The sequence below is a fragment of the Lynx canadensis genome, chromosome F1 (genome assembly GCF_007474595.2).
Source record: "Lynx canadensis isolate LIC74 chromosome F1, mLynCan4.pri.v2, whole genome shotgun sequence".
NCBI lineage: Eukaryota > Metazoa > Chordata > Mammalia > Carnivora > Felidae > Lynx > Lynx canadensis.
In genome coordinates this window covers 19,905,333-19,918,252 of record NC_044319.2, presented here as the reverse complement: position 1 = coordinate 19,918,252, position 12,920 = coordinate 19,905,333, and the positions used below count along the sequence as shown (strand labels likewise).

Genomic DNA, 12,920 nt, shown 5'->3' with positions numbered 1-12,920 from the left:
TTTTAACTCCACACAGATGGTCAGTAAAGGGAAGAAGAGAAGTTGGATACAGAATCTTTAAGTAGCAGAAGACAGAACTTTAAGTGCCCAGGAATGCAACTGCAATGAGGAATACAAAAATTGAAATGGCACTGTACCATGGCTACTATGAATTAAAATGGATTATTTCACCCCTGAGACTGAGATTCTTAGGCTGGCCAGAGGTCACTATTTTGTATTTTGTACATTTATACTTGTCATTCAAATGGACTGTGTCAAACACTTGGAAGGGCAACTAATATACAAGGCAGCGATTTGTAAGCAATGGCAGGCCACTGAAAAAATATCACTTATTAGTTTCTTATGCCAGACCTAAAGGTACAAAAAAAAGAAATGATGTCCACAGAAAAGACATGACCTAAAATGGGTTCCTAATATGGGGTGCCTGGGTGGCTCAGTTGGTTGAGCATCTGACTCTTGATTTCAGCTCAGGTCATGATCCCAGGTTCATGGGATAGAGACTCGTGTCAGGCTCCATGCTGAGCATGGAGTCTGCTTAAGATTCTCTTTCTCTCCCTTCCCCCCTTCCCTCTCTCTCCCCTCTGCCCCTCTCCCCAACTTGTGTTCTCTTTAAAATAAGAAAAAGGGGCGCCTGGGTGGCGCAGTCGGTTAAGCGTCCGACTTCAGCCAGGTCACGATCTCGCGGTCCGTGAGTTCGAGCCCCGCGTCAGGCTCTGGGCTGATGGCTCAGAGCCTGGAGCCTGTTTCCGATTCTGTGTCTCCCTCTCTCTCTGCCCCTCCCCCGTTTATGCTCTGTCTCTCTCTGTCCCAAAAATAAATAAACGTTGAAAAAAAAATTTTAAAAAAAAATAATAAAATAAGAAAAAAAAATCGGTTCCTAATATATTAACTAATCATTTAGATAAATAGTTCTCAACCCTGGGTACATCATCTGGGAGTTTTAAAAAAAAATACAGAATACTTGGTTCTAGCTCAGAGATTTTGGTTTAACTGGTTTGAGGTGGAGCTCAGGCATTAGGTTTTGTTTGGGGGGGGGGGGGGGGGTGTTCCTTAGGTGATATTTAGGAATAGCCAGAGTTGAAAACCACTGGTTTTGACAATGGACACTATCTGATCTTTTTTTTTTTTCCCAATTTTTATGTATTTTTTGGAGAGACAGAGAGAGAGAACAGGGGTGGGGCAGAGAGAGAGAGAGAGAGAGGACACAGTATCTGAAGCAGGCTCCAGGCTCCGAGCTGTTAGCACAGAGCCCAGTGTGGGGCTCAAACCCATGAACTGCAAGATCATGACCTGAGCCAAAGTCGGAGGCTTAACTGACTGAGCCACCCAGACACCCCTATCTGATCTTTATCAAATGGGCATGAAGCTCTGTCCCTTTGTTTAACTTGGAAAAACAAAAATCTTATTAAGGATCTTATTGAGGATTCTATTCAAAACAGAGACCAATACCAACTGAGCCTGACATCTTGATACTTAAGAAAGGATGTAACATTTCTTTTTACACAAGAATTTAACTCCATCTACATTTATTATTCTAAAGCTTTACTTCTTTTAAAAAACTATGCCAAGTTTTCATCTTTTGGCAATCTTTTGTATCTACTCTATCTGATTGGGAATGCTCAGGTGTCACTGTCACAGGAACAAGAAAGGTGACAAAGGAACAGTCAGCTACTGCCTTAGTTCAACTATGCTTTCTGGTTGTCTTGGCATAAATTTTAGTGCCTGAATTCTTTCAGAGCCAAGCTCAAAGCTAATACAAACGAAGCAGCTGCAACTGCATTGTGTTACATTTACATGGAAGGCCAACTCAGACCATTGTGTTATGGAAATGAGAACACTAAGCCAAGCACCTGGCCCGGAACACAAGCCGCTTTCTTTTAGCCAAAGCTAAATGGATGGCATCGTCTAAGGAGAAGTGATATAAAAATCATAAATATCAATAGTCACTTTATAAATAGAACATTAAAGAAAGAAGCCTGTTCCAAACACTCAGGCAATGGGAAACAAATATATACAATTACAAGGCGTGATCATTTTCCCTTTCTGAATTAAATTTAAGTACCTGGATAACTCATTAGTTTACTCGTTTCTTCCTAATTACCCCTGTAAATATTATTTGAATATAGTTTTAACAATGTATAAACCATACAATGGATGTTTTATTTAAAGGAAAGCACAAATGTGACAAATGTAAAAAGTCTAGCAATATGATAAAGAAACAAATGAAAAATAGCATCTTTAAAAAGAGGCAAAAACGACTCAAATAACTAAAAGTGTTCCTGAAGAAGCTAATAGTCAAAACTCAGATCTGCAAAAACACTGTGAGCTTACACACATATATGACATGTAAAGGGCTCAAAGAAACATCCACAGAAACAAAACATTAAATAAAGGTTTCTATCTAGTTACACTTCCCAGTGTAAGTAGACACAGAATACACGATGTACATAAAATACCAAAAAGCCCCGAATTCCAAATATATATTAAAATCTCTTTTGGTTGAAGAAAAACATGTAACTCTTTTGCACAGGTACACGCATTTACTCCAAACGATCGCTTGGTGATTATTGAAAGGTTTAGTAATCCATTTGACTGAGATATCATGAGTAATACTAAGAGAGTAAACGTGAGACACTCCCTTGACTCTGGTCACTCAGTAAGTCATGAATGCCTTATCCATTAAACAATTATTTGTGGAGTGCTTACTGTGTGCAAGGTACTGTGTTAGGCACTGAGGTAGCTACAAAGATGAGAGGAGATATTTATTGTCTAATGAGGGACATGGACCTAGAAACAAACAACTGCAGTTGGAATTAAGGTAAAGAAATATGGAATGAACAGAAGAAACAGGAAAAGTATCCTGCAGATCACTGCTTCTCCTTATGCCTATGATTAGATAAAAGTACAAATGCACTGAAAATTCCTAAACACCAAGACCTTGCCTTACCTATAGATTCAGTGGCCACCTAAGTTCCCTCTTATGTTTATTTTTACTTTTCAGCTTATTTCAACTTATTGACTCGTCTGTCTACCACGGGCATAAAGATGGCTTAGACTAAGTAAGAAGTACACATGAATAGACTGTTGTACTGGCTATCCATTCTAAGATTAGAAAAATATACATTTTGGGGAATGGGAAAGATATACAAAGGTTTTGGGTTTCTCTAATTTGGGCTCATTGCAATCTTTACTCCCTGGCTCCTTTCTACCACATCCAGCAGCAGTCAGCAGGATACAAGTGACTCTTACCCCTTGCTTCTCCTGATCTCTCAAAAGCTAACCACTTCTCTACAGCTGATAGCCTGGGGTGGGTGCAGGGCTGGCCTTCTCTTGAATGGCAGGCAGTCCCTTACTTGTCGCCCTGAGTTATGATGCCGATAGCAAGGGGAAAAAGAGTCACTTGGGGAAGAGTCAAGAAATTTACCAATACTTCACAGTATTTACACAAATGGAGCTGGGAAGAAAGCCCTTTTGGAGAGTGCATGGCTAGCTCCTTTCTGGTTTAGCTTTTGAGCCAAGATAAATATTTCAGAAAACAAATCTCTAACGCTTTAATGGCCAGCCAAATTTAGTTAAGTTTGACAAACAAACATTCCCAGTCTTGCCCCAACCTACCTCCCCATCCTCTCTCTTGCCATTTTGGCCTACATGCCTTTTGGTTCCTGCTCACTGAACCCTTATATCCCCTGCAAGCCTCAGTCACTTTATGAAGTGTGTCTTTCTAAACTGCTATTGCCTCTGCCTGGGATACTCTTCTTCCCGTCAATTATTTTCATTCAGCCTTTGAAACAGCTCAAATACTGGCTCCCCGGAAAAGCCTTTGCTCACACAATGCATTGTTAAAAATCTGTGTCACCACGCTTATCTACCTTCTTATGAATCTGGTCATTTTTCTGTCTCTTACTACTAGACTTTAAATTCTCTGGGAGTGGAAAATTCTGTTGTGTTCGTTTCTGTGTCCCTAGGACCTAGTGCCGAGAAAGTATCAATAATTGGTGAATCACTAATACTTTGCCCAAAGCAACCATTCGGGAAGTGTGTCACTGTCAATAATTTCCGTCAAGGCTTTTGCTAAAAACTACTTATCTGCCCTCAGTATTTGCTTGAAAATGGAGCTGGGAAGAGTAAGCCCTTTAGAGGGTCCACCTGATAAGTTGTGAACCTGCTGTTTACAGCACAGTAAAGACACATGAATCCCAGGATCACAAGTACTTGTGCTTAAATCTCACTTTTGCCCCTTCAGAAAGTTAACATGGATCACTTCCATGGAAACAATCATGCTAATAGCATGGGATACTGTATTAGTAACTTAGTTAAGTATCTCAAAGTTTGGTTCCTTCTTACACTGCTTTCTCACATGCAGACTCCACTGTGATATTAATTACAAAAGCATTCTGTGTTGATCTGAAAGCTAGACACAATTCTAATTGGCACTACATTTAAGTCAGTCACATTAGCTATTGGTATTATATGGAAACTTAAAACATACTGTGAATTTCCAGATATCTGAGTACCGCATTGCCTCTTTTAGACAGCATATTTTGGTTTCTTTTAAGAGAATATAAATTATTTATCCAGAGCCATCATGGAATAAGGTATTTCACAAACCATATTTTTCTGGATAACAAGTTTTATAAGCAATAGATATTTTTAAGATTTAAAATATTCTCAATGGATATATATCACAATATTGCACAGTGACACTTTAAAAAAAACTGGCATGACAAATATAATTTCACTTTTTCTTAATGATTCAGGATCATTATTATCAATGTCAATTACTTCACTATTCTCCATGTGTCCTGTAATTCAATGGTACTCCTGTAGTTCAATGGCAACACTGGGCTATTTGCCTTTATAATAAGTGGATTCAGGTTGTTTTTATGAGTCCTTGCTTTTCATTTCCTCTGCCTCCTCCCACCAACTCACTTCATTTTTTCAAAAATTACAATCAATGTGTTCTGATGGTTATTTTTCAAATAACTGCCTAGGTAAGAACTTACGAATAGTTAAATTCTCCTAGAGAGCTAAGTGCATGGGCTTTGGAACTACAGTTTGCCAGTCAGAGGCTCCTTCTTTCCTTCAATATTTCTTAATCTGTGAGATGGCTGAGGTTGTCAGAAGAGTAACAGCTGAATAAATGGTCTGTAAAGGAGTGCTCACCATCATGTATGTGCATCATTGGTTTATTACTTTTACTCAAGAGTAATTAGTATTATTAAGGTAAACCTCAAATTAGCTATCAACTGTTTAAATACAAATGAAAATTATTGTTCTTAATTAATTCAAACTTAAAAAGCCCAGTCATGAACTTCAGATTCAATAGAAGTACTTGAATGTTATAGAAGGATATTTTTCTTCAGTTATTGACTTAAAAAAAAATTAAGAATTAACCATTCTATTTTAGCAGGCTTGTATGAAAATTACAAATTCTAATTCAATCCTTTTCACCAAACACTGTGTATGGATAGTCAGTTTCACTATATTTGATTTCTGTTTCATCAGGAAAACAAGAAGGGGAGGGAAGAGGAAAAAAAAATGCCCTTTTCATTCATTAAAAAAACCCAAACATTTAAGTGGGAAGCTAGGTCTATGGAAGAAAGAAATTTAGTAAAAGGAATGAAATCTGATATTTTATCATTCCGTCATAATATTGTTAGAATATTAATCCAATCTTGCTTGTGATCTTTAAAAATGAGAGAATCTGTAAACATGTGGAAGGTGTCACACAGTAACAGATATTCAAAAACGCTACAAGACACTGAGAGACAATAAAGGGAAATCTTGCTCTTCAGAGTTAATCCAAAATAAAACATTCATGTTGGTTGACTTATAAATGAATACCAGCTTATATATCTCAAAATATCATTTCAACCTACAGAGTTATCCCAACTTAAAAAAATAAAAAGTAGTGGAATATATAAATAAGGAATACAACATATTAACTTAGCTGAATTAAAAGAAAATCATCTTTTTTTCCCCCAATAGAAAAGTCTACTTCTACTTTATAGTGTTTTCCATTGTACCTACAACAATGACCAGCTTCATGATAGTTACTCTTTTCAAGTTTAAAAACAGTAAGTTTTACTGAAATGATACAATTAGGCAGTATATTTCTTATTAGATAAGCAAAGAAAATGGATGGATTAAAATCTGGGTTACTCAGAGTTATATCAAAAAGGTACAAAACAGGACTGCAAGTGCTGGTCAGCTGACCTGATCGCTTCTAGCCTTCTGATCTCAGCATTCAATATTTAATACTGACTCTTAGTACTGCCTAGTCAGTTTAAGAAATATTTCTTCCAGGGTATTTCTTAAGCACTTAGATGGTCATCCAAAAGATGGCTTAAGCAAAGCACAGGCCAGGTCTCAGGAATAGAACTCACAATCGTCTAATTCTCCGATAATCTGCTCTGCAACTTTATGAGTCCCATCATTCACTGTTTATCCTCTAGCTCAAGGCAAACAAAACAAAACAAAATGAAAAACACCAAAAACCAAAAAACTCTTCCCATTTGTGAAAAAAAAAAAAAAAATCCTACCAGCATCTTTACAGAATGGTAACAGATTTTCACTAGTAACTTCATAAAAGGGCATCCTGCAAAGATTTGTACTCTGTAGGTCAGAGGAATTTGAATTTAATAATTATTCCCTAAAATGTAATAAACCTTCTACTCAAAGTGGTGGACATTAACCACAGTTAATCTACATAAGTTGATAACTGTGTCCTTTAACTTCAGTATTATAAAGAAATTCTTGAGCAAAATGTGTGGATTCCTTAGTAACTGTCTCTAAGAAGAAAGGAGAGAAAAGTAAAATATCTTTTAGAGAGGAGGAGCACTTACTGGTACTTTGAAGGGTGAGGTATTTACAGTGTCCATGGAGTTGGGTTTCTCTGATGTACTGGTCCCTGAGATACTCCGTCTGCGGGGGGACCTCTCTGCCGGCACCTCTGGAAAAGAAGAAAGAAACATCATTAAGAAACCGAAATTTAGGATCTTTGACTACAATGTAAAATTATTGGGGGTTTTCTCCCCCACAAAAATCAGTTTCCTTTAAAGGCATATTACATTCTATCTCCACATTTCTCTGTTTCTCTCTGTGGTATTCGAACCATCAAGACACTAGGGAGACCTGGTCACAGTTAAGAATCCGCTTTAGCATAACAGATTATAATTTCATCTGTGCACACATAAAAAATATTTTCACATTTTCTGAGCTATGTTTAAGATCTATAAATTCACTTGATATTCGCATCTCGCAGTGCATGAATATACTTCTCTATTTGTCAGCAACATAGGAGTTAACAGAATCCAAAGACAATTTTGGCATTCTTGTGAACAAAATATAGTCATGTGTTGTACATGATTCGATGGTGTCTGCACAAAGGTCAAAGTTCAGTTCTGTGCAGATAAGATGATTCACCAGACTGCAACCAAAGGGCCATGAGGCGACTGAAAGCTGCTGCTAGGATAAAATAACATATATGCCTATGCAGATATAAAAATAGATCAGCTTCTCCTTGTGCTGGCAATATGACCTTACTAAGATCTTACTCTGTATTCCTAAATCTGTTCAAACTGACCTAACAAGCTTCGGATTTTGCAGATGATGTGATATTTTCTAATTTAATTACTGTACACTATATTAAGGTTACATTTAAACATTTTTTTCATAGAGTGATATAAATATATGCATATATATATGCACATACACACGCACACAGATGATAGATATACACATATTATACCTTTATCACAACTGCTTCCCATCTCCACGTCAACTGACAGACATATAGGAATCCAGCTTCTCAGATAACATTAGATAATCTCAACATGGACAAGGAAAAAAAACACATCCTAAAAAAAGTACTCTGTATTATCTTCCAGATCTTAAAAAATAAGGAGTAAATCGTGACTCCGGAGACTGACATTTTGATTCCTGCTGTTCTCCCTTTAAAAGATAGATGCAGTTTAAACTTCCATTTCTGGCCTCCTGGCCCCTGGGATCCGTGCTACTTCTACTTAAGAGAAAGCGTTTTTTCTCTCGCTCCCTCCCTGTGTCTTGCTCTTCCCCCTCCCTCCCTACAGCTTGCAGAGAGAGCAAGCGAGAAAGAAACACACAGGACTGCAGCTATTCAATCAATCGTTCCGACTGCACATCCTCATTAGTTACTTTCAGGCTATTAGCAGACGCCCAACCACTGCCTCCCCTCAGTTACAGAAAATTTCACTGTATTACACTAATCCGCAGCAAGAAAAAAACATTTACTGAAATTTATATTCAGCTAGTGCCAAAAGGACACCATTTTACACAGACCTAGTAATGCACACAAATCAATCCCTCCTATGAAAATCCAATTGGAAGTGCTTACCCTATTACCATCTTTGCATGCTGGACACTGATTTTCTTTCCACAACTAAACATATCTTCTGTGTGACATCTTGACCAGTAAGACATAAGCCAAATTGCAACATTGCTAATGACAGAGGTTGCCAACATAGCGTCTTATATGCCTGCAGTACAAGAAAGTCCCATGCTATCACTGTTTTAAAATTATGAGCAATAACTGTTAAGTCTCTCAACTTCTCTCTAACCATCAGTGGTTAAATGAGCCTTAATGCACAAAGCCATTTTCAGAATTAGGCACACATGACTTCTAAAAAATGGCAGTACAATTAGCTAAAATTCACGGCAATGGCACAAAGCACCAAATTTAAACAAACCAGCTTTGCAAAGCACTCCGAACAACAAGACCTTCAGACTTTAGGAACGTGACTTTAAAGAATGATTATCCAAGTTAGGCATTTCTAATATATGGGGGGCAGGCTGGTGGGGAGAGGGTCTGGTGAAGACACAAGAAAATCTCATCTTTCCTCTGATAATAACCTATAATTAGAAGATACATGAGATTAAATATTACAGTATAATATATTTTAATCTCTGAATAATTGATGGAGAAACCAAACTTGGAGGAAAATAAGTTCCATTAGCAAGACTAAAATGATCCAGGAAACAGTTTTCCTTTAATTTCCAATGTTCTGGATAAGGAAAAAAATGGAAACATTTCCTCATTTTCTTTCAAACATCTAATTATAGTTTTCAGGCATATGAACTCATTAAATAAATATATTTCAGTGCTTTTAACAATTTGAAATTATATTGGCTAAAACGAGCAACCACATGTTAAACTCTAACAGATACGTTACTTGTTGTACTTCTCTTCCTCTTTTAGATTCTCTTTCTGTACCTTGAGAAAAATCACAACTCTGGTGTAGCTTAGAGAATATTACTAGGTTCAAAAAGAGGAAATTAAATTTTTCTTGAAGTTTGAACAATTGACATTGACGAGGGAAAAGACAGGAAGGAAATAAGCTGCATGAGCCAATGAGAAGAAGTCTACACTCCCTGACTTTCTCAGCCCCCACAACAAGGCAACTTATCTGCAGATGCAAAAAAAGGCCCTTGAATACCCAAGTTCTTTCGTTTTCAGAAGATTCGGAACTGTTTCAAAGTGGAGCGAAGGAACATATACCCAAGCACCAGTGGCCGCTCAGAGCCATGGTGGCAGCATCAGCAAGGGCCAAATTAACAACTCACTGGATAAGTCACAGGCAGGCCTGCATATTAAACTGGCCCAGCTACCTTGAACTTGAAATCTCCAAGCAGAAAGGAAAGCTGCTACTATCCCCCTAAAGCCACCTTTCTGCTGAGTTAGAAGGAAAATCTATACCGGTTCCAGTAGACCAAAATTAGACGGCTCTCTCCCCTGCCCCCACTCACGTTACAGACGCCTGCATTATTTTCACCTGCTATAAGAATTAGTGTTCCTTTCATAGTCATAATATTTAATTACAGTTATTTTAAAATATGCTCACTCTCTAAGACTGAGTCAGAGACTTATAATATTGTTTCAGTTAAGGTCTGAAACCATTGTATTCACTTTCTCATCCTCTAAAGATATTTTCCACCTGCAGATTGAAAGGCACAAAAAGTTATAAAATAGAAAAGCCTGGTTAAGTTTTAAATTTATCTCTTCATTTCCTTTGCCACTGGGTATGAACCAAGATGAAGTGACAACTTAAAATGATGACAGACAACCTCCAACGTAGCTCCGCAGGGAACATTATTGAACAAAGCGAACGACTGGGTGCTCTCCCAACTATCTGTGTGATTCTGTGTAAGCCATTTCATCTTTTCTGCTGGAAGATTATAGGGGCAAAGGCACTTTTGGTGAAGGATGTGCTTGTTCAACAGACAGAAGTCAACGTCTGCCTTTAGAACCTAATAGTTGTACTGTTCATGACTTTAATTCACTTATCGAGAAGAAATGTCAGAAAGCATTTCAAGGAAGACAAAAAAGCAGGACAGTGTAAAGGAGATGACGAGGTGTAGTAATTTCACTATAGTAATTACAGTGAATGGGTGGGGCTGCGTTGAGAAGATGAGGTGAGGAGGTCGGCCTTGTAGGTTGATTAGGGAAGAACACTGCGGGCAGGGGGGAGCCAATACAAAGCTCCTGGAGTAAAGTGCAGCGTGGAGGCCAGCGCGTAAGGGACCAGTAAGTAGCAGCAGAAAGCCTGAGGCTATGGAGGTGTGCTCAGACCATGTAGGCTCTGTAGGCCTATATGTGCAGACTTCAGGTTTTTACTGTGAAATGAAAAACCACCTGGTCAAACACATTTCACCAAAAGGTATAATAAAGCACAGAGAAACCCTATGGAGAGATACACTTACTGGCACTTTCTTAGGTATTTTCTTTTCAGGAGTTTGAATAATGAGTGTGATTGAAATAATTCTGGAATATTGTATGTTTGGAAAGAGAGTAAAGGGAAATGTTTATCATATTAACTGAGGGTTAGGTTCCAAAAGCCCCTGAAAATATCCTAAATGAGAAAGGTATCTGTTGTATCTGTTATCATTATGGCCAAATATCTATAAGCATCAAGTACATTTACTCTTTTTTTTTTATTTTTTAATGTTTATTTATTTTTGTGAGAGACAGAGCATGAGCAGGGAAGAGCAGAGTGAGGGGGAGACAGACTCTGAAGTAGGCTCCAGGCTCTGAGCTGTCAGAACAGAGCTCAACACAGGGCTTGAACTCACGAACTGTGAGATCATGACCTGAGCCCAAGTCGGACGTTCACTGACTGAGCCACCCAAGCCCTCCTACATTTACCTTTTTTTTCAGTCATATTTAACCAAAGTTTGTTTGCCATCATGTCATACATGCACACACTTAACATAAATACCAGGGCTCAGGTGTCATGAATTCTGATAATGTGTGTCGCTCTTAGAATAAGTTACCATCGTTAAGAAATGGTTCAAAATAATTTCTTTGAAGAGAAAAAGATGTACTATAAAAGTTATTTAGGCACCTCTTTTGTGACTACCTTGTCTAAGGCAGAAGAAGTATTTTTATGATAATTTTAGCTAATATTGAGTGTTTTGTGCGAAGTGCTGGGTCTGGTATCTATCTGCCTTAATCTTTGGGCCCCTGAGGTGGTAACAATTATTATTCTCTTGGGTGAGTGTGGGGCCAAATTTAAAAGAAGAAAATAATAGTTACCAATGTGAAAGTAATTTCAGAAAATTCAACATGAAAAATAACCAAAATGTAGAAAGATACTTATAAAGTTTTAATTTGTTGGACAATGATGTAAGGAACCAAAATACCCTTCTCACAGCAAAAGTCTCTAGTTATGACAGATCAGAAAAACATTACATGTTCACAGATGCAGTCGGTGTGGCATATATCGTGTGCCTGAATACTTCAGATGAAGGGCTACCCGGGTCAATTCTAGTAATTTTGTGCACAGAATTATCAAACATGAATGAATAGGGAGGCTCTGTCCATTACAATTATTCACAGGCCCCTTTAATATTTTGGGTATTATATTTAGGAAACAAGTGTTCCAATATTATTCTAGTCTAGAAAGGGGAACTTGTTAGTTCACTTCAAAAACCTTTTTAAAAATCAGTAACATTTCAATCAAGCCTGACAGAAAGTTACACACCAAACTGTGTTTGTGTACGCATTCACCTCACTGAAGTTTCAGGGTGCTGCTGCGAATGAGCCCACTCCACTATCGTCTATTTGCCCTTATATTGTGTAAATGATGACAATAAATAAGATAGGATATGTCAGTGGCTCAAGTATTAATGAATAAGATAAGCAAAGAACTTCTCTCTTCATGCTGTGAATTCTAAATTAGAACTCCTTTCCCACAGGAGCAGAAGGGAAAAAGAGGAAGGAAGGAAGACTATTAGACAATGGGTCTGTATGTATTCGGTCAAGAAGGACCTCAAAACAAATGGCAAAAGGTGAAAGGGGAAAGGCTTCAGGAGAATGAGATTTTGTGTTTCGTTGGAAGACTCCTAAAGGCAATGGGACCTTAAAGATTCAGTTGGAGAACAATGTTGTAAAGGAAAAGTGACAAGAACAAAGAGAAGAAAATTACATATTGCGTTTATATAGTTGCTAACACCGTAGCACCTGGGCGTTTATAGACTTCATCCACCTGCTTTTCAGTAGGACATTTTCTGCTGTATCCCAGTTTTACAGCTTTAAAGTCTATGTACAGGACAGTCACTACCATTCAGCTGCTCTGAAATACAAATCCCCAGAGCCACTTTAATTTATCCAATTTGTATCACTTAGACTGCAGGACTTCACTCAAACAAGCCGACCTTTCAAGTTTGCATGCCCTTGACACTGACTTCAATCCAAACCAATTGGTGCTAAGTACACAAACGTGGTGAATTCTCAGGAAGTAAAGCCATTCAGTCTCCCCACCTTTTCTTTACTTCAACAAATTTATTCTCTATTGTTATTGTTGTTATTTTTAAAATTCCTTCTTATTAATATAATAGGAGAATATATTGATTTCTCTCTGGTCAAGGAGTTTGCACACCGACAA

At 37.8% G+C, this 12,920-nt stretch overlaps 1 protein-coding gene across 7 annotated transcripts in view; it reads right to left on the bottom strand.

Annotated features, from left to right (window-relative positions):
• The window catches only part of RASAL2 (RAS protein activator like 2), a 364,251-nt gene that overhangs the window by 86,030 nt on the left and 265,301 nt on the right, over positions 1-12,920 (bottom strand). For all 7 annotated transcript variants that reach the window (XM_030303462.1, XM_030303463.1, XM_032591839.1 and 4 more), the window contains one exon: positions 6,846-6,952. In XM_030303462.1, coding sequence (XP_030159322.1) covers positions 6,846-6,952 — 107 coding nt within the window. The remainder of the gene's footprint in view (positions 1-6,845; positions 6,953-12,920) is intronic.